Source organism: Pituophis catenifer, unplaced genomic scaffold (genome assembly GCF_029215685.1).
Source record: "Pituophis catenifer annectens isolate HBS135680 unplaced genomic scaffold, rPitCat1.0.hap2 SCAF_1, whole genome shotgun sequence".
Lineage (NCBI taxonomy): Eukaryota > Metazoa > Chordata > Lepidosauria > Squamata > Colubridae > Pituophis > Pituophis catenifer.
The window spans coordinates 161,745,037-161,770,306 of NW_027256881.1; the positions used below are offsets into that span (position 1 = coordinate 161,745,037).

The 25,270-nt window shown below is 37.3% G+C and overlaps 1 protein-coding gene across 4 annotated transcripts in view; it reads left to right on the forward strand.

The window, feature by feature from the left end:
* Window positions 1-25,270, forward strand: part of ITSN2 (intersectin 2) — a 74,439-nt gene that overhangs the window by 39,875 nt on the left and 9,294 nt on the right. For 2 of the 4 annotated variants that reach the window (XM_070933130.1, XM_070933128.1), the window contains 11 exons: window positions 149-270; window positions 456-634; window positions 1,199-1,340; window positions 2,313-2,518; window positions 3,239-3,297; window positions 4,581-4,747; window positions 5,096-5,141; window positions 5,217-5,338; window positions 6,237-6,333; window positions 7,663-7,854; window positions 23,631-23,752. In XM_070933130.1, coding sequence (XP_070789231.1) covers window positions 149-270; window positions 456-634; window positions 1,199-1,340; window positions 2,313-2,518; window positions 3,239-3,297; window positions 4,581-4,747; window positions 5,096-5,141; window positions 5,217-5,338; window positions 6,237-6,333; window positions 7,663-7,854; window positions 23,631-23,752 — 1,454 coding nt within the window. Of the gene's footprint in view, window positions 1-148; window positions 271-455; window positions 635-1,198; window positions 1,341-2,312; window positions 2,519-3,238; window positions 3,298-4,580; window positions 4,748-5,095; window positions 5,339-6,236; window positions 6,334-7,662; window positions 7,855-14,402; window positions 19,444-23,630; window positions 23,753-25,270 lie in introns of those variants that run through there. The other 2 variants (XM_070933129.1, XM_070933127.1) reach the window with 2 other exon arrangements.

The following is a 25,270-nucleotide window of genomic DNA, read 5'->3' on the forward strand; positions in this document are numbered from 1 at the left end:
ATTCCTGTGTATTTGGCTCTTCCCAAGATTTAAACAAGAGGATAAGGTTGTGTGCTTGCAGAAATCCCGACCTTCCTAGAAATAGACTTTTGAAAAAGCATTTGTCAGGAACTAGCAATAAATTAATAGTTTCTCCTTGACTCTTCAGGCCATGCGGTTAGTACTGCTGATTCTAAGACATCAGTGGGCTTTGTGAATTATAGAGCTTTATACCCATTTGAAGCCAGGAATCAAGATGAGATAAGCTTCCATTCCGGAGATATTATTGAGGTAAATTATCATTTCTGAATACTAAATAAATAATTAGTTTACTTAATCCCAAATAATTTTGTTTTTTTTTCTTTACAAAATGCACCAACTGACATGTAGCAGAATTAAAACATATTTGTAAACAAGTAAAAAAAATATTAACATTACATTTGATTATTTTTTTTTCTTTCCTTTTTCCTTTCCAGGTTGCTGAGAAAACTGAAGGAGAACCTGGCTGGTTATATGGAAGTTTTCAAGGACATTTTGGCTGGTTTCCATGCAATTATGTAGAGAAAATGCCTGAAAATGAAAAAGCTGTTTTACGTCCCAAGAAAGCCTTACTTCCTCCTACAGTCACTGTACCAGCTACTTCAGTTCCTCTAGAGTAAATATAAATTTATGTATTCAATTTATATAGTGACCGGCTGTCTAAGAATAATAACCCAACACACACACACACACACACACACACACACACACACACACACACACACACACATAAACACACAAATAGGCAATACCAGCTGAAATTAAAAAATAACCATTAATATAATTCAAATATTTCAATAAAACTATTTCACAGTGAATGCACCAACATCACAAATTTTTAATTTGACATAATGTGAGAGCAGCTGATCTCTGTTCCAGTTTTAAAATGTAAAAGTATTTGTACTGTGTTTTGATATTATGTGCTTCTTGAATTAAAAATGATAGCTGTAATTGGAGGATCCATCTGCATGCAAAAGGTTTTCAAGTTGATTTCAAGAATTGCTCTCTTTCTGCACAGTAAGGATTCCTTAACAATTGCAGAAGCTATGAATTATAAAGACATCCCTAATATGTCCTTTCTGGAAGATCTTAAATGTTATTTGGTTAGTTTGCTATGATGATTTCATCTATTGGGTTTTATTGAAAGTAATTCCCTTATGTATATGTTTTGATCTTGCAGAGTACATTCACCCAGTAAACCAGCAGATGAAGCAGAGTACCAAAATGTATCTTTTGCAAATTTAAATGCTAGCTCATGGCAGCAAAAGTCTGCCTTTACTCGCACTGTTTCCCCAGGATCTGTTTCTCCCATCCATGGACAGGTATGTTCTTGGTACAGAATGGAACTGTTGGCACAGGGTTGGGAGCATCAATATGCCAAGGACACCAAAGCACATAGGTTTTGTACTTTTGGTATTTTATATTTTTGATTTTGTTATTAAATGTATATTTGGGATTGACTTTTCTTTGGGGAGCTCATTTTATTTTATGATGCTGTTATTAACGGCCCAAAGTTTTTGGGAATGAATAATCTACATATGAAATACATAAATATGTAAATAAATAAAATATATTGCTGTACCCGTCTAATCTGTAGCATTCATTTAGAAAAATGTATATTCTATGAAAAGTACTCTATTCTCTTTCATATAATATAATATTACATTATATACAAGAAATACATAGTGGTAACCTGCATAATTGGCTAATTGTTGGTTTATGAATGGTTACCCTGTCTACCACATACATTTTCAAGATAGTTTACCAGACCTTGTCCTGCTTTATTCTATTTTATTGAAAATGTTCCATAATTCAGATGGAATTTGTAGGCAAGGCAATAGATTTTTTTTTAAAAAAAAAAACTTATTTATGGGCAAATATGTAAGGAAATTTTCAGTTATCCAGGTCATTGTTGTCCCAAAAGTGCTTTTCCAAGAGGGAACTGGACTTTCTTGTTTTTCTTTTAAGACATTTAATTTCTCATCCAAGAAGTTTCTTCAGCTCTTGTAGTTAACAATTATCCTTAAAAGACACCTTTAATCTATTTTAATAGGTAATTTAAAAGATGGTGGTAGATATAAGTATTCCTATTTATGTGGTGGAGTTATTCATTTTTTTCTACACTACCCCAAATCAATTGCAGTATATTCCAAATATGCTTAGCTTCTTCCAAAGTAGAGCTGCTATGTTTTAAATCATCATTTGTATGTTTTTGGAGTGAACATATTTTAGTATATATTTTGTGTCTTTAAAACTTGCACGGCTGATATTAACATACTACCTACCTTTCACAGGGACAAGTGGTAGAAAATATAAAAGCACAAGCACTTTGCTCTTGGACTGCAAAAAAAGATAATCACTTAAACTTTTCAAGAAATGACATAATTACTGTGCTGGAGCAGCAAGAAAATTGGTGGTATGGAGAAGCTGGTAAAGGAAGAGGGTGGTTTCCCAAATCTTATGTGAAGATTTTGCCTGGAAATGAATGCCAAAGAGAGGAGTAAGTAAGGCTGTCAGAATATTTGAATTGAAATATTGGCAAAATACATGTGGTTTGTGTAGAAGATGAATAGAAGACATTGGTTGAGATTTGGAGGGATTCATATTGACAATCGCTGTTTCCCCACAGATGATTTTTTAACACGTCTGTCTTTAAACTTTGCTAGCTTTGAATATTAGTTTTAGAATTAAGAACAGTTGCACAGATCATTTTTATTCTCTTTTTAACTGTTCATACATTATATTCCCAAATTTTTGGATAAATTCAGAATTTTTAAAATGAAGTTTGAAATTGAGAAATATATTTGGAAGAAACCTTTTACCAGATCAGTGGTTTTACCTTAACAAATACCATCTTCACACAGAACTTAGAATTCTCATTTCCCTTCCTTTCTTACATTTGTGTTCTTATTAATGCCTTCTGCTGATGGGTTTGTAGGAAATCACCCAACTTTAAACCATGGATTCCAATGATGGCTTCTTTTAACAAATCAGAATTAATATTAACACCAAAGTATGGCTAATGTGAAACACATATTTCACTTTGAATCCACCCCAAGGGTAGGATGGGGAGGGCTATATGGGAAGAGAAAGAGATGAGGCTCTATCTCATCATATCTAGCATGATTTGATGAATTGATACTTTCCAGTATTTTCAAGCGTCTCTGAGTTTGAATAATTGAATATGGAAAAATAACTAACTTAATTATTTCTTCTGCAGACCAGAAGCTGTTTATGCAGTTATAAATAAGAATCCTTCCACATCAACTTGTGTTTCAGGTGAGAGTAAGACTTGCATTTAAGCACTCTGATTCTTAAGTTTTTGAATGAGTGTATGTGTCTCAAGGAATAAAGAACATGCATAGTACTGCACAGTGTTTCAGACATCCATGCTAGAACACTAACGTGTTTATTTGTCCAATACTATAAATGTTCTGAGATAAATATTTGTAATAATAAAGAAAGAAAAGCCTTTTATTCTGGTCTCCATATATTTTATCTGAAGAGTGTACTTTTCCTCTGAATACTTAATAAAATAATGTCATTAAAATGGTTAAATGCAGGTTAAATTGTGACACATGATAAGAAATCAGCATGCTGGATTCGGAGCAGTTAACCTAAGCACAGCATTCAAACTCTCATCTGCAAACCAGCATTAACTTAAGTGAAGAATAAATTTGCTTTGCAAAAGCGATGCTATACTTGCAAATACCAAAATGTGCAGTGTATATCTGTGTGATGAGGGTATGTTTATATCTTTCCCTCCGTTAGTAAGCTACACTATAAATCACAGTAGATAGCATCATATTTGTAATTTACTTATTTATTATTATTATTTAAATTTTTATACCGCCCTTCTCCCGAGGGACTCAAGGCGGTGCACAGCCACAATAAAACAACATATCTCTAATTTAAAAACAGTTTAAAACATATTAAACAATTTGGCCCTTATATTAAAAACTAAAAAACTAAAAACTAAAACACCCATTAAAATTCGTTATTTTAAGGCAGCCCATCCTGTTGAAACAGTAAAGTTTTAAGGGCACGGCGAAAGGTATGTAGGTCGGGGATCTTATGTATCTCTGGGGGCAGTTCATTCCAGAGGGCAGGTACCCCCACAGAGAAGGTTCTCCCCCTAGGGGTCGCCAATTGACATAGTTTGGCTGATGGCACCCTGAGGAGTCCCTCTCTGTGGGAGCGTATTGGCCGGTGGGAGGCTATCGGTGGCAGAAGGCGATCTCGTAAGTACCCAGGTCCTAAGCCATTGTCTGCCATACTAGACCCAGATACATGAAGGGACACTACACACTGCCAGTGTATGGTGTAGGATGTCTGAATGTGAGAGGAATATGTTTATGTGTGATTAAACTATTGCAGCATTACATTTTGACTTTGAATTTTTCTGTCATTAAAAAAGATATCTATAATTTCCTTTGTTGACTGATGTTACCTAAGCATTAGTCAAGGATTTTGAAGTAGAAAGGATTATATGAATAACTGTTTTACAATCTTTAGTCATATACAGCTTTACTACATGACTGAATTTTTCTCTACCTTTTCAGAATATATAGCACTATATCCTTATTCAAGTTCTGAGCCTGGTGATTTAACTTTCACTGAAGGTGAAGAAATAATAGTGAGTCAGAAAGATGGGGAATGGTGGACTGGAAGAATTGGTGATAGAAGTGGAATCTTTCCTTCAAACTATGTCAAACCAAAGGATCATGATGTAAGATTTCCAAAGTGTTCTCCTTTTAGGATTTTTTTTTCCAGTTAGAGATGCAGGAATTCAAGATGAAAACTGAGACTGTTGCAGGGATACTGGTACAAGCCCAAGGAAATGTAATAGGAAATAATTCAGCTTTGACTCAGAGAATAAATATTGCCCATTCTGATGGCACTTGTGGCCAGGGAATAAAAGGCAGGGATGATGGGAGGAGGCAGAATTCATTGCAGAAAGGATTGATTTTAGATTTTCTAGGTTGTGTTATGCTTCAAAAATGGGTACTTGGCTTGGAATAAAACGGGGAGAGATGAAATTAAACTTAGGCTCCCAATTGTTTGTTCTTTCTTGTAGATTTCTCCTACAGCTAGCAAAACAGGAACATTAAATAAAAAACCTGGTGAGTATTACTGGTATTTTTGTGTTCTTATATATTATAATCATTCATTTTACACTGATACATATTTCTCTTTAGAAATTGCTCAAGTTACAACAGCCTACACTGCATCAGGAACGGAACAGCTGAGTCTTGCTCCTGGACAGCTGATTCTAATTTTGAAGAAAAATTCTAGTGGATGGTGGCAGGGAGAATTACAGGTAACAGAACAGGAGGTTCCTCTGACTGGATATGATGTTTCTTATCTAGATGAGCAAATTATGTCTGTAAAAATACTTGTTGCTAAAAAAAATATTTTGAGCAAAACTGCATTTATTTCAAAAAGAAAAAAAATCTATGAAAAAAGGAGACCTCATTGGTTGGTTGGTTGGTTGGTTGGTTGATGAATTGATTATTGAAATCAAAAGCAATATATAGTATCGTATTTTTCAGAGTATAAGATGCACCTTTTTCCCCCCTAAAAGGGGGTGATAATTTAGATGCGTCTTATACACCGAATGTAGCCCCGCCCACCCACTGGCCCCCACCCTTTGGCCTCTGCCTCGCAGCAGTTACCTCCTTGCAGCAAGAAGAAACAGCTTCTTTCAGCTTTCTTGTGCTAATCAAGCTATGCTGAAAACGAAAATGAAAGTAAAGCAGGCTATTTGCTGTAACGAGGTAAAATTGCTCAGAGGCAAAGGCAGATTTCTTTTTCTTGTTTTCCTCACCAAAAAAAGTAGGTGTGTCTTATAGTCCAGAGCATCATACTCCAAAAAATACGGTAGTTAAATTTAATTGAAAACAAGAAGGAATAAGTAAGTAGACATATCAAGCATTTATCTACCAAAAACTAGATCTGTATCCTTCTTGCATCATCTGCTGTTGAGAGGAATGTTGCATTCTTCCTCCTTATGAATTCACAAGTAGAAAAAGAGCACATTTTCTTAATCCAGCTGTCCCAAAATGTATTAATAATGAAGGTATTAAATCTGAGACTGTGGTTCGTACAGAGGGCAGAGCAAGAAAACATGAGATACTGACTCTCTGCCAATCTGAGCAGAGGTAAAAGTGTGCAAGTAAAAGGACATTAGATTTTGGATTGCCAATTGTGTTTTTTAGGCAAGAGGAAAAAAAAGACAAAAAGGATGGTTTCCTGCTACTCATGTGAAACTGTTGGGTCCCAGCAATGAAAAGAGTACGCCAGCTGTTCATCCAGGTGAGCAATTAAAGCTTGTTTCTGATTGGTGGCCGAGTTCATACTTTATGGTAAAACCAAAGTGTTGTTTTTTTTAGCTTAGCATACTGTGTGACTTCATCCGTTGTAATTTGTAACCTATAGTTTATGACTTAAATTCATGTGGGAATCCACACAATTTTGATATATTCAATGAACTACAGATTCTCATAGTTTTAGGTGGTAGCCATATAACGGTATTATTTTCATTTTTATTCTTTTGTTTTGGTTATATTTTGTTCTTGAAACTCATTTCAATGTAGTTATTTATTGTGTTAATTTAATTATTTCTTTGATTTCTTAGACTTCCCTTCCCAATATGTGTGTGTTTCTCTTCAGATTTTACATAAAATCATTGATATGTAGATTAACAACAAAATCATATAATGCATACTTGTTTATGCATTATAGTCAAAATATTTGAATTTTATAAAGCTTTGGGCTTTATACTTTATGAAGAAGAAAAAAACAAATCTTTATTCTGGGAGGCAGTCTATAAAATGAGAATGAAAGTAAAGGAAAATAAAGACAGGATTAGACTAGGAAGAATGTGTTCTATTTTTACATGTTTGAATTTAGTTGCATCAGAATGTGGGACATACACTTATTGGATTTATTATAATTAATATAATAGAATCTTTGGAGGAGACAGTATATAAATAAGCAAGTAAATTTAGGAAAATAAATTAAGTTTCTGAATTTAATCACATTTATTTAAATAAAAGAATTTATTTTCTTTTAAGAATTAATTGGAAAAAAACTGGCATTATTTTTTCCACATTAATGTCCTAAGCATTTGTACTATTTATTAAGACAAGTGATAAATAAGTGGGCAATTTTAGCAATTTATAATTGGCAAAGCTTACCTTCACAAATTATGACGGCAATTGCTGTTATTTGAAAATTGAAAGTCTATTAGTAAACATTTTTTGCCGACCCTTTACTTTCAGAAAGCAGACACCCTTTACCTTATTGCAATTGGGTTTTGTTTTGTTTTTTTACATTTCTATACTTCCATGATAGCTTCTTTTAAGAATTGAGTGCAGAATGGTCAGATCCGCATTTGCTGAGATAAGTCAATCCAGAAGTCGAAACTTTTCAACTCAGAAGCAGAACTGGGCCATTGAGAATAAGATTGCTATTTCTGAATTAAAACTATTTTTGATTATAAAATGTAAATATTTAATATGCACTAACTTAAATAGTTTTGTAAATTTCTAGGCAAGGATGGGGATTTTTGCAAGTAGTGAAATAGTTATTGCTGGTGCTCCTGAAAAACATGTCCTTTGTCATATTTTTTGTTTCTATTAGTGTGTCAAGTGATAGCAATGTATGACTACACAGCAAACAATGAAGATGAGCTCACTTTTTCTAAGGGGCAGCTTATAAATGTAATGAACAAAGAAGATATGGATTGGTGGCAAGGGGAAGTAAATGGCGTTTATGGCCTCTTTCCTTCAAACTATGTGAAGATGACTGTAGACTCTGATCCAAGTCAACAGTGTAAGTAAAATTTGCTTAAGTATTCATGCTTTGGTATGGAATAAATTCAGATACCTCATTCAATATAGGTGTTCATTTGTATGGTCATGTCCATTTCTTCAACAGGAAAATGCTGAGTTATTTAGAACTGCAGGGCTAAAATAATGACTAAAATAGTTTAGTCACTGAGATACATTGCTGTGGACCTTGTGCCTTTTTAAACATGGCAATAGTTTTTAAGGAAATTGTTTGGAAAGCTCAATTAAGTATCCATCAAATTTTTACCATCTGCTTCCAATTATGTTATGTTGAACTCTTCAACATAACATAGTAGTGATAGTGAGTAGTGAGCTATTTGAATAAGAGCAATAGATTAATTTAATTTATATCTGGTACAATCAAAAAAATTCTCAGTGATTCATAACTTCTACAAACAATATAATAAAATCAAAATAACAACATAAATAACATAATCAAATGGGCATACTGCACAGATAAAATAATATATCCTAGTCCAATTTTCCTCAATAGAGTTAAATATAGATTATTGCCTTCTTTCCTTTTTTAAAAAGAAAGCATCAAAGAAGTTTTACAATGTAGGCTTCATAACTTCCAACCTCACAGATCTAATATGTCAGATCTTTGAGATAGACCAAGTCAGAAAACAGACCCTACAAGGCATGCTACCTTATTGTTGTAGGCTTGGTTTTTTGTGCCATCAAGTTAGCTTTTTGTTTCCTGGCAACTTTACTGCAGTTTTCTTGATGTTTTGGCAATGTTTGCACGAACCTGCTTCCTAGGGCTGAAGGAGTGTGTCTGGCCTAAGGTCAGCTACTGACTTCATGCCCAAGGCGGAAATAAAACTCATAGTCTCCTGGTTTCTTACCTGGTGCCTTAACCACTATACCGGACTGAACAAAAAAATAACAATCCTGAAAACTTGTCAAAGTTTCTCTCTGCCCACTTAGTATCAAAGAGAATCAAAGTGAGGTTATTTTGAGTTATCTCTGTACTGAAGCTAAAGCTCTGACTTCAGAGTATACAGCTCCGTTGTTTACATAATATTTCTTGACATCAGTCTTATTAATACAGAGGTTACCAACTTTTCATTATTCTGGTTTCCAATTATTAAGAGATCTGTGTTTTGCCAAGAGATGGAGATAGTTTTGAAGCAGGATTTTATCTTTTGTTTTTTTAAAAAAATGGGAGATCAAGAATTGTTCTAGGTATAATTCCACATGTAGCATAATATAATTAAAGTGCCTGGTAGAATCTAATTATGTCTCAGCTTGTGAATAACTGGAATAGTGTTGGCTTCAGCATTCACTGTTTTGTATCTTCCCTCTGACTTTTGCTTTGTTTACCATTTGATCAATAAAACATGAATGTTTGCTTTCTGTTTTGCAATTGTGATTTGGCCTAATTGAAATATTTCCTTGATATGAAATATGGATTATTTCCTATATGATTAGAATGATTTATCTGGCTTTTAACACAGTAAACAATTTAGTTCATACTTTTAGATTTAACATACTTAACAAATTGGGCTGCACCATAGTAATTGGATAAGCCAGTGTTTTATGTTGGGAAAATAGCAAGATAAGGTTTTCTGGCATTTTTAATCTTCCTCTAGAAGGCCAGTCCCATATTTGTGGATAGACCAGATTGTTATCCTTTAGAGCAATTGCAAACATATCATTTGTCTATATAGGGACAGTTTCTAGATAAGAAAAGTCGTTCCCATATCATAATACTGGGTTTTTGGTTTGTTTTTTATGCATATACCAAGAAGGAAGTTGCTGTAAACAAAATGTCTCTGGTTTGTATATATTATGCAAAGTTAGTAATTACTTATATTCTACCCTAATAATTTGGCTTGTATGAACTTCAGTGTTGGCATCATAGTTATTTCAAAATGAAAACCTGTTTCTTAGAAATATGTAGTTACTCTAGCAAAGATTTCAGTGCTCTACCCCACCCTCCAGGTACACTGAGTTTGTAACCCTATTTTCCCCCTCTCTCCATATTCTGGTATGAACATGGAAAGAGTTGGTAGCATATTTAATGCAGCAAAGGTCTGAGTGCTGACATGAATTGGATGCCTATAAATACACACACATACACATAATATACATATGCATATACATCTTTAATAAGTGTAGTTTGTCTTCCGTGCTGTATATAATATGAACATTATATTTCATTTTATCCACTATAGCTCATTAAATAAAATCTGGACATAGCACCATAAGGAAACAAAATGCTGCTATTTTTAGGTCTGTTCATTCTACTTTATAAAAGGTTGTGTCAGTGAAAAAAAAACCCTTAATTTAATAATGAGATGCCAAAATGTCTTCCTGGAATCTGTCTTATCTCCCAAATTTGATGGATGTTGTAATATAGCACGTATCTTAATTATGTGAGCCTTTGTCCTCGCAGGATTCCTGCCCCGGAGATTGTTGGATGTGAGTCTCTCCTCTTGACGTTGGACTCAAGGGTTCAGTTGGACTTGTTGTTGACATACCTGCCTCCCAGCTGCGTGACAACAGCCCTGCCTGTGCTGCTAGAGGCAATAGCTGGGTTGGTGGTGGAGTTCCCCAGGCTTATGGTACTGGGGGACTTCAACCTACCATTACATGGCGAATCCTCAGATGGGGCTCAGGAGTTCATGGCTTCCATGACAACCATGGACCTGACCCAAATAGTTCAGGGTCATGAGGGGGGACACAAACCCGACTGGTATTTCTCTCTGGGCAGTGGAGATATGATCTGTAATTAAGGGGTATAGAGATCTCACCCTTTTCGTGGTCAGACCATTTCCTGTTGAGGCTGGACTTTAAAACGCCACTCCTCCATCGCAGGGAGGCAGAGCCGATTAAATGGTTCCGCCCCAGACGCCTAATGGACCCTGAGGGGTTTCAGAAGGAGCTTGGGGAGATATCTGATTCCCTTGTCTACAGTCCGGCCGAGACCCTAGTGGCTGCCTGGCATAAGACGGCGTCTGGGGCATTGGACTGGATTGAGCCTTTGCGGCCTATCAATGGCAGCAGATTCAGGAAAGCTCCCTGGTTTACTGAGGCACTCCGGAAGATGAAGCGCCAGAAGAGACGTCTAGAGCGATGCTAAAGGACCAGTAAATCCGAATCCGACCGAACACTTTTAAGAGCCTTTGTTAGGACTTATTTAGTGGTGATACGGGTGGCAAAATGTTCACATTTTTCCACATTTATTGCATCCGCTGATTCTCACCCAACCGCCCTATTTAGGGTAACTTGTTCCCTCCTTAAGGTTGGGGGAACGGAAGAACCCTTGCAGGGTAGAGCTGAGGAATTTGTAGAGTTTCTATCGGATAAAATCACTCAGATTCGGATGGACCTAGACTCTGATTGGGCAATACCGACCGAGATGACAGGGGCAGGTCTTAGTCCTATTGTGTGGGAGGAGTTTGAGCCAGTGACACCTGAGGAAGTGGACAAGGCTGTAGGGGCGATGAGTTCCTCCACTTGTTTGTTGGACCCGTGCCCCTCCTGGCTGGTTTCGGCCAGCAGGGAGATGACACGAGGCTGGCTTCAGGCTTTAGTCAACACGTCCTTGAGGGCGGGGTCCTTCCCGCAGCCCTTAAAGAAAGCGGTTATAAGGCTCCTCCTCAAGAAGCCTTCCCTGGACCCAGTAGAATTAAAAAACTTTTGTCCAGTCTCCAACCTACCCTTTGTGGAAAGGTTGTAGAGAAGGTGATGGCACTTCAGCTCCTGCGGTCCTTGGATGAAACGGATTATCTGGACTCTTTTCAGTTTGGTTTCAGACCTGGCTATAGCACGGAAACTGCCTTGGTCACACTGATGGATGATTTCTGGTGAGCCCGAGACAGGGGTCATTCCTCTATCTTGGTGCTACTTGACCTCTCAGCGGCTTTCGATACCATTGACCATGGTATCCTTCTGGAGCGACTAAGGGAGCTAGGAGTGGGAGGTACCGTGTTGCAGTGGTTCGCCTCCTATCTCTCTGGTCGATCACAGTCGGTGCTGGTAGGAGGACAGGGGTCAACCCCTAGGCCCCTCGTTTGTGGGGTGCCTCAGGGCTTGGTCCTTTCTCCCCTCCTATTTAACATCTACATGAAACCACTGGGTGAAATCATCTGACGACACGGGGTGGGATATCAGCAATATGCTGATGATACCCAGCTGTATATCTCCACCCCTTATCAATTCAGTGAGGCAGTAGATGTGATGTGCCGGTGCCTGGAGGCTATGAGGATCTGGATAGGAGTCAACAGGCTCAGACTTAACCCAGACAAGACCGAATGGCTCTGGGTATTGCCCCCTAAAGATTATGTCGATTGTCCATCCTTGGTTCTGGGGGGTGAGAAAGTGTCCCCCTCAGAATGGGCTTGCAATTTGGGTGTTCTTCTAGACTCACAACTGAGACTGGAACAACATCTGACAGCTGTAGCTAGGGGGACCTTTGCACAGGTTCGTCTGGTGCACTAATTGTGACCCTACTTGGATCAGGAGGCTCTCCTCACAGTCACTCATGCCCTTGTCATCTCACGGTTGGATTATTGCAACACGCTCTACATGGGGCTACCCCTGAAAAGTGTTCGGAGACTACAGTTGGTCCAGAATGCAGCCACACGAGTTATAGTGGGTGCGCTTAGATACACCCACATTACACCAATTCTCCACGAGCAGCACTGGCTCCCTATTGGTCTCTGAGTGCAATCAAGGTGTTGGTCATTACCTTTAAAGCCCTATATGGCTCAGGGCCAGGCTATCTTCGAGACCGTCTTCTACCACATAGCTCTCAGCGACCGGTAAGATCCCACAGAGTTCATCTCCTCCAGGTCCCATCTAAACAATGTTGGCTGGCGGGCCTGTGGGGGAGGGCCTTCTCTGTGGCTGCCCCGGCTCTCTGGAACCAATTACCTCCTGAGGTCCGGACCGCCTCCACCCTATTGGCCTTCCGCAAAGCAGTGAAGACCTGGCTCTTCTGGCAGGCCTGGGGCCGTTGATCTCGTTATAATGATTGTTGAGCCTAGCAACCTGCTCGACACCGCTAACACGTGTTGAAAGCATCGAGGGACATATACATACTTGGTGGTGGTGGCACTGGGTGCAGGCGGCCGTATGCAGGGCGAGGGGAGGTGGTATCGGTGCAACGGGCTTAGGACATCTCCAGATGATGCTGCAACCAGCACCTTCGAGAACCAGCACCTTCGAGAACCAGTTGAGGACACTTACGCGCTAACATGGGTGTGGTGATAAGCAGGGGCGCGGTTTAAAAAGGGTTAATAAGGGAGGGCTATATAAACGCCCGTTTCTAGTACACTGTAGCGCCGATTTCATTCGTCTTTACGAGTCACAGCGTGTAGCCATCCCCGGACGCGAATAAACCAGCATGCCAAAAGGAGCTGAAAGGGGTGCTGCTGTGTTTTGATTGCGTCTCACACAGTCAAGTTGAGAATGATCTTGCGAGACCCGGCCACGAATAGGAGTGCATGTGTTTTAACGTTTTTAAAGTTTTTAATGTTTTTCTTTTTAACATTTTTTATGAGATTGTTCGCATTATTTTATTCTTTGTTGTAAGCCGCCCAGAGTCCCTTGGGAGTTGGGCGGCATAGAAATGCGACAAAATAAATAAAAAAAATAAATGTGCTTCTCAGCAACAAATGGTACCATCTAATCAGATAAGATTAGTATTGTACTTGCAAGCTGGTAGGGAAACTGAAGAAACGTTTTTTTAAAAACTGTTACTCTGGAAATTACATGGACATGCAGTCATGAGGGGTTAAACGCCATTTTTACCTTTACCAATGTTCATTAAGTCATTTTGATGCCCATTTTATCTCTTGAAATAAGTGTTGAAGTCATTGGCCCACAAAAATAGGTGAATATGGCAATGTCTGTTGATAATTGTTTAATTTGATTTCATGCTCTTGATAAGTGGTACTATGTAATTCAAACATCTATAACCCAGATTTTGAATTTAAATAGCATTTAAATCCAAACAAACAAGCCTTTATTATGCCTTTATGCCAGAAATCACCACATAGAAACATAAGAAGCGTAAAATACAATGATAACACTATAATTATAATGCAGGCCATAGTCAGGATCACCAAAATTAATACAAATGTTCAGTTGTAGATGGGATGAATAAAACAAATAGAGGGACAGAATCAGGCAATCTGGGAAGATACATCAGTCCTGGTGGGATAGAAGGATTGACAAATAAGCATTGCTTCTGAGCTTTTTGATTAAGATCAGGTTAAATATTAAAACTTTAAAATTTACCTATCACAAGCTCAGTGAATATTCTAAGAAATTACCTTGCTGCTTGATTTTATTTTCCCTTACGTTAATTTAATTTTTAAAATGAACTGTTACAGCATTTGGCAGTTTTAAACACAGAGTGTTCTGTTTCCAAATAGTTTTAAATTATAAGAAATATTTAAAAACATATTAATTCTGTCTTTACAATATTGGTTATTAAGACAGTACTGCTTCTTATACATTTCAACATATTCTACTATAGTCATTTATCCCTAATTTTCTTTTCTTTTCTTTTTCAAGGACCCACTGTTGTCTTCCAGTATGAAAGCACCTCAGAGACCCACTATACAAGTTTGACTATAGCATGGCGGCAGGGTGGACAGCCTGCTCAGATCTCTGAAACGATTTCTTTGCTTCGCTTCAGTATTAAATCCACTCAAGACTTCACGTTTTGTTCTATGCTGTACAATTACAATTCATTTATGCAAACTGACTAGTGGGTCTTTGTGTGGCTTTCTGCACTCTCCAATCTGATTTTCTCTACTCTTTATTTAGGAACAATAATGAATTATTAGAATGCTAGTCCAAGCTATCTCTTGGCATAATGCAACTTTAGGCACACAAAGACCTACTATTTGTACTGTCACATGGGAAATTGTGTTCTCATGATTAGCATCATATGTTTCCTATGTTGATCTCTCACTATGCATTTCATGTATGATCCTGTACACGGTGACAATGCTATTGTGAGAAAACAGAGCAGAGATAGAATAAAATCTGTTGTGTTGTTTTAAAGGCACTTTATATCACTGTTATGTCTATATATGTTATATACTAGAGCTCTTTAGTTTCACCTGAAACAAATATATAAGGTGGCTTTTGCTACAGAAGTTGGAAAGATTCTGCCCTAAATACTATACACTTCTTGGTATGTTAAAGGAGAGAGTAACAATTTTTTTGAAAGCTGGACAAAGTTTGTTTTTGAGAAAAACTTTTTAGAGCCTTGCTGAAAGTCTGAGAAGCCTTTGTTTCTTAAATTCCTAATACTGTAACACTTAAAGGTGCTTCTCCCTTCTGCCTACCCTCCCTTCCCTCTCATTGGTCCTGATACTTCGGGTGGTTGTGGGATTGGTGGAGCAGCAAAAAGAACCTTTTCAACTGTGGGAGACTTAAGGGAAATATCTCAATGCTCCTGGCATTATCAGCCTTCCAAGAGCATTTCAGATCCTGGTTGTGAGGGAAATGAGCTTGTTGCAAGAGAGGAGCAAGACATGGTACTGTGGGTATTGTGGGTCTATCAAAATGAAAAGAAGCCTTTTGGAGACCACATACCTTAAGATATTTAGAAATAGCATGATATTGCATTCTAGTTGTTTGTGCCTAAGGTTAGAAAAAATCCTCAAAAGAACACTATATTATGACAGGATAATACCGGTCATAATGTAGTGGGCAAGACTGACATTTTTGGCTCCCCTCCCCCATTATTTGGATTTTAAATGCAAATTAAATATATGTTTTAGGTTTATTTTTAAGAAAAAGAACAAAAAAATACCACTGAAAATTAGATACCATGTTTCCCCGAAAATAAGACCCTGTCTTATATTTTTTTGAACCCTGAAATAAGCGCTTGGCCTTATTGCCATGCGCTCAAAAGCCCGATTGAGCTTATTATCAGGGGATGTCTTATTTTGGGAGAAACAGGGTATTTGCTACCAACATGATATTGAAGAGACCAAGAAGCTAAATAGACTCTACAGTTGCCCTCCCCTGCCCCATTTTTAACAGATACATTTTTTAAAAAACTAAAGCACTTTTTAAAATTCCCAGCAATTTAGATTTTTTTTACTACTGCATTGCTTTCTGGGAATTTCTTAGTTAACAATTTTTTACTTTTAACCAAAGTTTTGGGTTAATTTCTTTTTTCATTCTTGCTAACATTTTCTAACATTCACCATTATCACCTCACTTCATGGTGCCTTTTTGGCCAGACAATCAAGCTTTTTTCCTTCCCTGATGTAGTCCATATCCATTTGTAAAGGTAGCCTTGTCCTGCCTGCTAAACTGTTCTAGACAGTTGTGCTGTGTTGCTGTCAGAATTATCTGGCCTGTTTTCAGGAGGTGTATTTGCATGTGAGCATAAGTTAGATGGGATTTGGGGCTGTGTGGAGTGACCCAACTCCCATCCTGTTGGTTTACAGATACCAGTATGAAAATTAGTTCAGTATTCTGATTGAAAGAAGTTCCTCATTTCTTCTGTACAACATTAGATATTTAATTTGGAGTGCATATCCATTTTTTTTCAATATTCTAAGGGTGTAATCCTAAAATTCTTTAATGAGTGATTTATTTTCTACAAAGTATTTTTAGCGCCATTGCCTCACAGTGCAGCCTGTGCATATTTAGTCCGAAATAAGCTATTGTGTTCAGTGGTGCTTAGTCTCTGATAAATGTGTTCAGAATTGCTATTTAAATGAATATAGCAGGCTTATCAAATCACTGATGCCTTTATTACTAGTACAAAGTAATGGATTGTAGGAGGAGGGTCTTTCATGCCAAATTGATCAGTTAGGTGCCTAAATCAAGTTATAAATAAATAAATGCTATCTTGTCTCTATATTATTATTAACAATAGCAGATCTGCAAATAGTTCAATGTTAAATTGATGATTATTCCATACTAATATTTATCATGACCTAATACGTTAATCAAAGTACATGATGGTCTTGTCTTGCAAAGCACAGTTGTAGTTTAGCAGCTGCCAATTAGAAGATCTCTTACAGGAGATATAGCAACTAAATCCCAAATTAAAACCAAATATTAAATTCTGTAAATTAATTCTTGCCAAGCTATAGTTCACCAGCCATTTATAATGGCAAGACAAGTGTTTATTCACCTCTTTGAGTTTACCAAAATAGCAACAAAAGCAACAAAATGAAGTATATCATTCTCCTGGTAGACCTCAGGTTTATGCTGTGTAAGAACTCCCAAGATCATAGAACATGGAATCATATGCCTAAAAGAGCCCTGACAGGTCCCTGCTCAAATGGTTATACCATACTGATCAAAGAGTTGTCCAGTCTATTTCTGAAAACTTCCAATGATAGAACATCCACAACCCCAGAAAGCAAGTTATTCCATTGTTTAATTGTTCTCACTGTCAGAAAATTTCTCCTTGCTTCTAGGTGTGACTTCTGCCAATAAATACAGGAACTGAAAATTTTTGTAGTTTTGGTTGTTGATTGCTTGCATGGGTTTTTAAGGATGAGAACGTGAGCAAAAAGCCTCTGAGGGGTTTATTGCTCATTTCTACCTTTAAAAAGTTTTTAACCTAAAGCTAAACTTGGTACAATTTCAGGCTGTTTCTGAGGCCTGAGGAGTTTTAATGGCAGAAATGAAAGCATTGTGCTTTCTGAGTTTATGGGAAGGGGGGTGGGAATAGAAATTGTGCTGCTGGACATCAAGTATTTTGCCATTAAATTTCAGTTTGATACAGGTAGTCCTCAACTTACGACCACAATTAGACCCAAAATTTCTTTTGCTAAGTGAAATGGTTGTTGATTGAGTTTTGCCCCATTTTATGACCTTTTTTGCCAGAGTTGTTAAGTGAATCACAGCAATTGTTAAGTTAATAACACAGTTGTTAAGTGAATCTGGCTTCCCCATTGACTTGGTTTGTCAGAAAGTCGTAAAAGGTGACCCTGGGACACTACAACCCTCATAAATATGAGTCAGTTGCCAAACGTCTAAATTTTGATCAGGTGACCATGGGTATGCTGCAACAGTCGCAAATGTGAAAAATGATCATAAATCACTTTTTCACTGTTATTTTAAATTCAAATGGTCACTAAATGAACTATTGTGAGGATTACCTGTAATCTCAGGGTACTGGGGACTGCAGGTTGTTCATCCTTGGCTTATCGGTTGCAGAAATGAATTTAACCATATTTTAGAGTTCAAATAATGTCTGGTTGATTTCATAGTAAAAGAGTAATGGGTGTTTGCTTTGGTGTGTTGGACTTAATTTAGCACTAATTATTACTGTTAGAATGAACAAATGGTTACTGTACCAGTTGGGTGAGTTTAAAAAAAGATGTTTTTGTCAGTCTATAAGTTAAAAATCTTCAGAGATAAAACATATTTTAATGCAAGAGGTACAATATAGCTCAAAAGAGGTACAAACTATTAATTGACATTAATAAGAATGTTTGATATGCTTAGGCTACTTTGCTATTATTTATTAGTATTCTATTTCGCTGAGAATTCATTTCTGTATTTATAATTTTATTTCTAGTATATTAATATGTTAAAAAAGCTAGGCCCAAACAGATAATGGCATAACTAAATAATAATTCAGAAACGTGCATAAAATTTGTGTATGGTTATAGTGAGTTATACTTGCTAAAATTTCAGAAAGGAGTATTATGCAACAAATTATTTGAGTAGGGTTCCAAATTAAGATTCTGAGAAACTTACCCAAAACAAAATTTACATAGAATAGGGGAAATTTTCTTCTCCTAATTTCAATATCCCAATTTACAAAAGTTACAAAATAGTTTTCTTTGTCACATGGATTTTCAAAATAAAAAGGAGACTGTTATGATAGTTGAGTCCAAGTTTTTACGCATTCAAAGATGGCTGTATAAATTATGTTCTTTAGCTTTAGATATGAATAGCTTTATTTTTCTTCATTTGGATGGCTAAGGTTTTTTAATATGATCAAAAATAGATAACAGTATTATAGCATATGGGGCAATTTGCTACAACATGTTATTTGTCCCCATTCCAGAAATGGAACTAAAGTTCTCCAAATAGGAATGAGGGATTTCCTAACTTAGAAATTAATATTCAGCTTTCTTAAAGTTTTTAGCTTGTGATTTCTTGACATTTTGAATGGAGTATGAAATAGCTGTGACAATGCTATTTTTTCTGTTTGCAAAAAGAATGTAAAAGTTAGAGTTCTTGATTTTTATTTTTACAAATGAATTGTACTACCCAGTGTGATTTGCCAGAAACGCACAAACCAGTATTTGCTAAAATATGTCCTATGACTTGTATTATTTTTCTATTAAAGTCAATCAGTGATGACAGACTTCCAGCTTTAGTGGTGTTTTGGGCTGCTACCGCAAAACGCTGCTTTCTTGTCATTAATTATGTTTGTTTCCTAAATATCACTATGCTGTGTGCTGTTTTGATATTTGTATTTTGAAGCTTTCTAGTATTAAAGTAATGGAATAATAATCAGTGTTTTGCAAACACAGCCTATGCTGTGCATGAACATTGTTTTTTGAACACTGGAAATAACTATGCAAAAATATTTTATTAAAGAGACACACAGAGAATATCCTTATTGATGTGTGATTTTTTTTCAGCACACTTAACCATTCTCAGGTTTGATGATACATTTTCATAAATTATTCATTTGTGTTGTTCCTTCATTATATAACCAACCAATCACTAAAATCTTCTGGAAGATGATCACATAGCTAGAACGTACTTTAATCAATTGGTGTATGATAACACATTGTAAGCCGCCCTGAGTCTCCGGAGAAGGGGGGCATATAAATCAAATTTTTAAAAAAATGATAGAGGAGAAGTTGTCATTTCTAACATCAATTTAAACCTGTTCATTCAACACAGGTTTTCAATTCTCATCAAAAAGAATTCCCAGAATGTAAGAAGGAAGTTATTACTATTAAATTGGGATCAAACTTGTAAAAATTGATCTCTAAACAAGATCAAGACTAGTTTTAAATTTATAATATAAACATATAACTCTGCAAAGCCAAGTCTTTTAACACGGTATGCATTGCTGATTTTTGCTTTCCTAGCAGGTGCTATAGATTGTCAGTTTCCTCCTTAAATTGTTTTATTCCTCACTTATAAGTGCTACTTTCTCAACTAATCATGTTATTAGGGAGACCAGTGGCATAGGTTAAAAGGACATGCCCACATCCTTCCACCCATTTACTAATTCACAAAGAGATTTCTCTAGTCATTGGATTGATAGTGGTATTCCATAATTCTCAACCAGAGAGTCTAATGCTGTGACTAATGATGCTGACTATTGTGGAATTCTATGGTTAAAGAAAAACCAGTTTTAAAGGTCTTTATGCTTATTTTGGAAAAAAAAAATAAAGCTTAGGAAATCATCTCTGCCTTTATATTTCTCAGAGAATTTAGCATTACATTTTGTCCTGGATTTAGAATGGGTAGGTTTGAATTTATGCTTTACCATGAAGCTCACTGTGACCCTAATTCACCTGCATTTCTCATAGCTTTGTTGTGAATATAAAAGTGGGGGAGAACCATGTAAGCTGGCATTTTTCATCACACACAGACACACACACACACACACGTATGTGTGTGTGTGTTCCTCGTCTTACGACCACAATTGAGCCACAATTTATGTTGCTAAGTGAGAAATTTGTTAAGTGAGTTTTGCCACATTTTATGACTTCATGCCACATTTGTTAAGTGAATCACTGCAGTTATTAAGTTATTAAGGTTATTAAGTGAATCTGGCTTCCTCATTGACTTTGCTTGTCAGCACGTCACAAAAGGTAATCACATGAATCCAGGACATTTGCCACTGTCTTAAAGCTGAACATTATTTAAATATGCTTCCCCACATACAGTTTACATTTCTTCTGTGTGTTAGGGCTACAATAATTCACAGCAGTAGAATAATGGAGATTCAGCAGTATTTAGGATTAAAATGATTAAAGGCCAATTGAGCTTGTATTATATCTGAGAGGAGCATACTGAAGTCTGTTCTTAAATTGCCTGTCAAAACATTCATAGAAACTTCAAACCTCATGAGAAATCTGGGGGCCTTAGAATTTGGAATTATTTTCTTTGAGGAGTAATTTATTCTCCAGGGGAGCAACAAAAAAATTACTGATAAATTCATATGCGTTCTCAGAAAATATTTCTACTGACAACTGTTCATGATTTATGGTAATTGGTTTGTAAATGAAAATGGTTTACTGAGAACAACTTCATATAAAACAATCTATCAGTATAATCTTTTTGCTTTAAATTATTTTTTATGGTGCAAGATTTTTTGTTTGGAGTTATTTTGAATATTTTCTATATAACATGCTAACCAGTCATTTCTGTTCTCTTGCCAACTTTATTATACTTCTCAGTTTAGGGCATATATGAGAATGATCATATTTTTTTCACCAATTGGCAGGACAATAAGGATAGTTAGCTTACATATCAGTATTGGTAAATGGTTTTCTTAATAAATAATTATCTCCATTATTCATGAATAACATCTATGAATAATTTTAATGTACTAGTAAAAGAAGATAGGCAAACTTTTGGGGCCCGTTTACATATTTGGCATTTCGAGAATATATTGGGATTACTTTTATAAAAGGAAGAGTTTATCTCTTACCCAAATACTTGCCACGTTGGGCATGCCACAAAATGCCTACATTCCAGAATCTAAATCAACACACTTGTTTCCCACACCCTCTCTTATCTACTGAACATTTTCTATCCAGCTTTTACATTTTACTTGGTTTGAGGCAGATGGACACTTCCAAATCCCTGGATTGAAACTATCTAGCATTTTTATTTTATCAGAGGTGCACTATGCTCCAAAGTTTCAAAGGCTTTGCTGTATATATTATGGTGCTTCTTTCTTATTATTGAGTGCCAGTTGTTCTTTTCCTTAGTTGAAAGAAACTTTTGGGGAAAAAATTGGGTGGGGAGAGAAACCTTTTGCAGGCCAAGGGAAGTAAGAGTCAGCCACTTGTGCCCAGTTTGTAAATCAGTGATGTTGGATAGAGCAGAATATACTACAAACATAAAATTGTGATGTAACATGAACAGCTCAGAAGCAGACAATAAAGTAAGTTTAGCAAAACTCATAACTTCTACAGTAATTATGAGAACTAGAAATTATACCCTTGATGAGAACCATGCAGACATCAGGAAGTGTGTGTGTGTGTGTGTGTGTGTGTGTGTGTGTGTGTGAGTGTGTGTGTGTGTGTGTGTGTACAATTCCTGGAAGAAACGGATTATCTAGACCCGTACCAATCGGGTTTCAGGCGCGGACACAGCACGGAAATGGCATTGGTCACCCTGGTGAATGATCTCTGGCGGGCCTGGGATGGGGGTTATTCCTCCATCCTGGTCCTACTTGACCTCTCAGTGGCTTTTGATACCATCGATCATGGAATCCTTCTGCGGCGACTCAGGGGGCTGGGGATAGGGGGCACTGTTCTACAGTGGTTCTCCTCCTACCTCTCGGGTCGCACACAGTTTGTTTGGGCGGGGGGATAGAGATCCTCCCCAAGGCCCCTCACTTGCAGGGTGCCACAAGGGTCGGTTCTCTCCCCCTTGCTCTTTAACATTTATATGAAGCCGCTGGGTGAGATCATTCGTAGTTTCAGGGTGAGGTATCATCAGTATGCCAATGATACCCAGCTTTACATCTCCACCCTGGACCAACCTAGGGATGCCCTTTCCGTGATGTCTAAGTGCCTGGAGGCAGTGCAGATCTGGATGGATAGGAACAGGCTCAGACTCAACCCCTCCAAAACGGAGTGGCTGTGGATACCGGCATCTCATGGTCTAGCGCCCCCATCACTTCGGATGGGAGGGGAGTTACTCCTTCTGAAAAGGCTCGCAATCTAGGCTTCCTCCTGGACTCGCGGCTGTCCTTTGTCGACCATCTGACAGCCGTGACAAGGGGGGCTTTTGCACAGGTTCACTGGTGTGCCAGTTGCACCCTTTCCTAGACAGGGATGCCCTTCGTACAGCCACCCATGCTCTCGTCATCTCTTGTTTGGATTACTGCAATGCCCTCTACATGGGGCTGCCCTTGTGGTGTACCCAGAGGCTCCAACTGGTCCAGAATGCGGCCGCGCGGGTTGTTACGGTAGCTTCCTGTTACTCCCGTGTTACACCTCTCCTGCACGAGCTGCACTGGTTACCGGTGGTCCTTCGGATCCGCTTCAAGATGCTGGTACTTACCTATAAAGCCCTTCATGGCATGGGCCTGGGGTACTTGCAGGATCACCTTCTCCCTGCCTCCAACCGCCCAGTGCGCTCACATAGGACTGCCCTCCTCCAGGTGCCATCGGCCAGACAATGTCGGCTGATGGCGCCCAGGATGAGGGCATTCTCTGTGGGCGCACCGACCCTCTGGAATGGTTTACCCATGGGCCTCCGGATGGCCCCCGACCTCCGCTCTTTCCGTGGTGACCTGAAGACATGGCTTTTCCAACAACCTTGCTGATCTGATGGGAGCTTTTAACTTTCATTTTTGGGGATTTTAATTGAGTATTTTAGTTGTAATTTTACTGTTTTATTGTTTTATTTTTGTGAGCCACCCTGAGTCCTTTGGGAGAAGGGCAGCATATAAGTATAAACAAACTAAACTAAACTAAACTAAACCTATTTCAGAGTCAATTTTGGGTTTTTTATTCATTAAAAGAGTCACTGAGAATTTTCATTGCCTATTTGGTATTGAACAAATAAGCTCAAAATGATTAAGAATGCTTAATTTTACAGGGTGTGCTGATCTCCAGAGCCTTGACACAATGCAACCCATGGAAAGGAAGAAGCAGGGTTATATACATGAGCTGATCCAGACAGAAGAAAAATACATGGGTGACCTTCAACTTGTCTTAGAGGTAAGATCTGCTTGGAAAGAAAAGTTGTTACTGTATAAAAATGTCTTCATTGCTTTTAATTAAATTGGAAGGTTTTGTGAGAAATGACCATACAGTATAAATAAAACAGCATGCATACCTCATTATTCAATACAGTATTGTAAGAATCATCAGCCATGAGGATTTCCATATTTTATACAGTAAAACACACATTATGAATATGCAGTGTTATATTTTGTTTGGCCTTCAAACAAATCAGCCATCAATAAATACATAGATACAAACCACATTTACACACCATTCGAAAGAGACAATAGAAAAGGTAAGAAGGAAAAAAAGACCATAATGCATCCAATCCAGGAGCCAACACCCAGATAAGCAGGGATTAACACCAAAAAATCAATCTAACAGAAAACAATAGTCTAAACAGGGAACTACCAAGAAGAAAGTCCCCCATCACTGTCAGGACAAACTACTATATATTAACAGGGAGCAAACCCACACTCTCTAGCCTTGATGATGTTACTTAGTCTGGTAATAAACATCTCAAGCAAATACCAAGTCAGAGAGCACCAAGGACTCCAGAGATAATTATGTCTTGTTCAAAATGCGATTGTCTTAGTTATCATATGATGTCTCCCTTGAAATCATTGGAATTGTTTAAATAAATATTGAAAACAAGACATTAAATGACTGGCACAGGGGTGAAATCCAGCAAGTTCTGACAGGTTTTGGAGAACCGGTAGCGGAAATTTTGAGCAGTTCGGAGAACTGGCAAATACCACCTCTGGCTGGCCCCAGAGTGGGGTGGGAATGGAGATTTTGCAATATCCTTCCCCCAGGAGTGGGGTGGGAATGGAGATTTTGCAGTATCCTTCCCCTGCCACGCCCACCAAGCCACACCACACCCACCAAGCCATGCCCACAGAACCGGAAATAATGGTAAATGAATTTTACAAACAAGCCAAGGATTAAATTCAACTTTACATAGGAAATGAAAGGACAACTGGCGACTCCAAACTTTAATTTTATTATCAAAATAGTTGTCTGAGGAAGATTACAGACTGAACTGTAACTTGTTATGGGCTGGAGATCTTTATGGAGGAAGTTGGACTTCTAGATGGTATGCATAAATATCTCTGAATTGATTGAAATAGAAACAAGCAGCTCACAAGAAATAATAAAGAGCAGCATACTGAGTTTTTGGGATAAATACAAAAAAAGAATTAGTCCAGATTTATTATGTCTTACTTTGTTAATTTTTATGAAAAGGAAAGCAGAAAGAAAGCACAGAGAAGAGAAATTATTCATATAACTAAAGATTTTATTAATAAGACAATCTCGTAATACTTTTATTTTTGTAATACCCTCATATTCCACATTGATTTTAATATTGCAAATGAATAGTATTGTATTAGAAGAACTGCAGAAACAAAAGGAATTCTTAGAGATTTTATTGAATTTGAAAGCCTTACAATATGAAATTTGGAGCAATGCTGGGTTTTATTTATAGATGATTGCTGAAATATGACTCAGAAA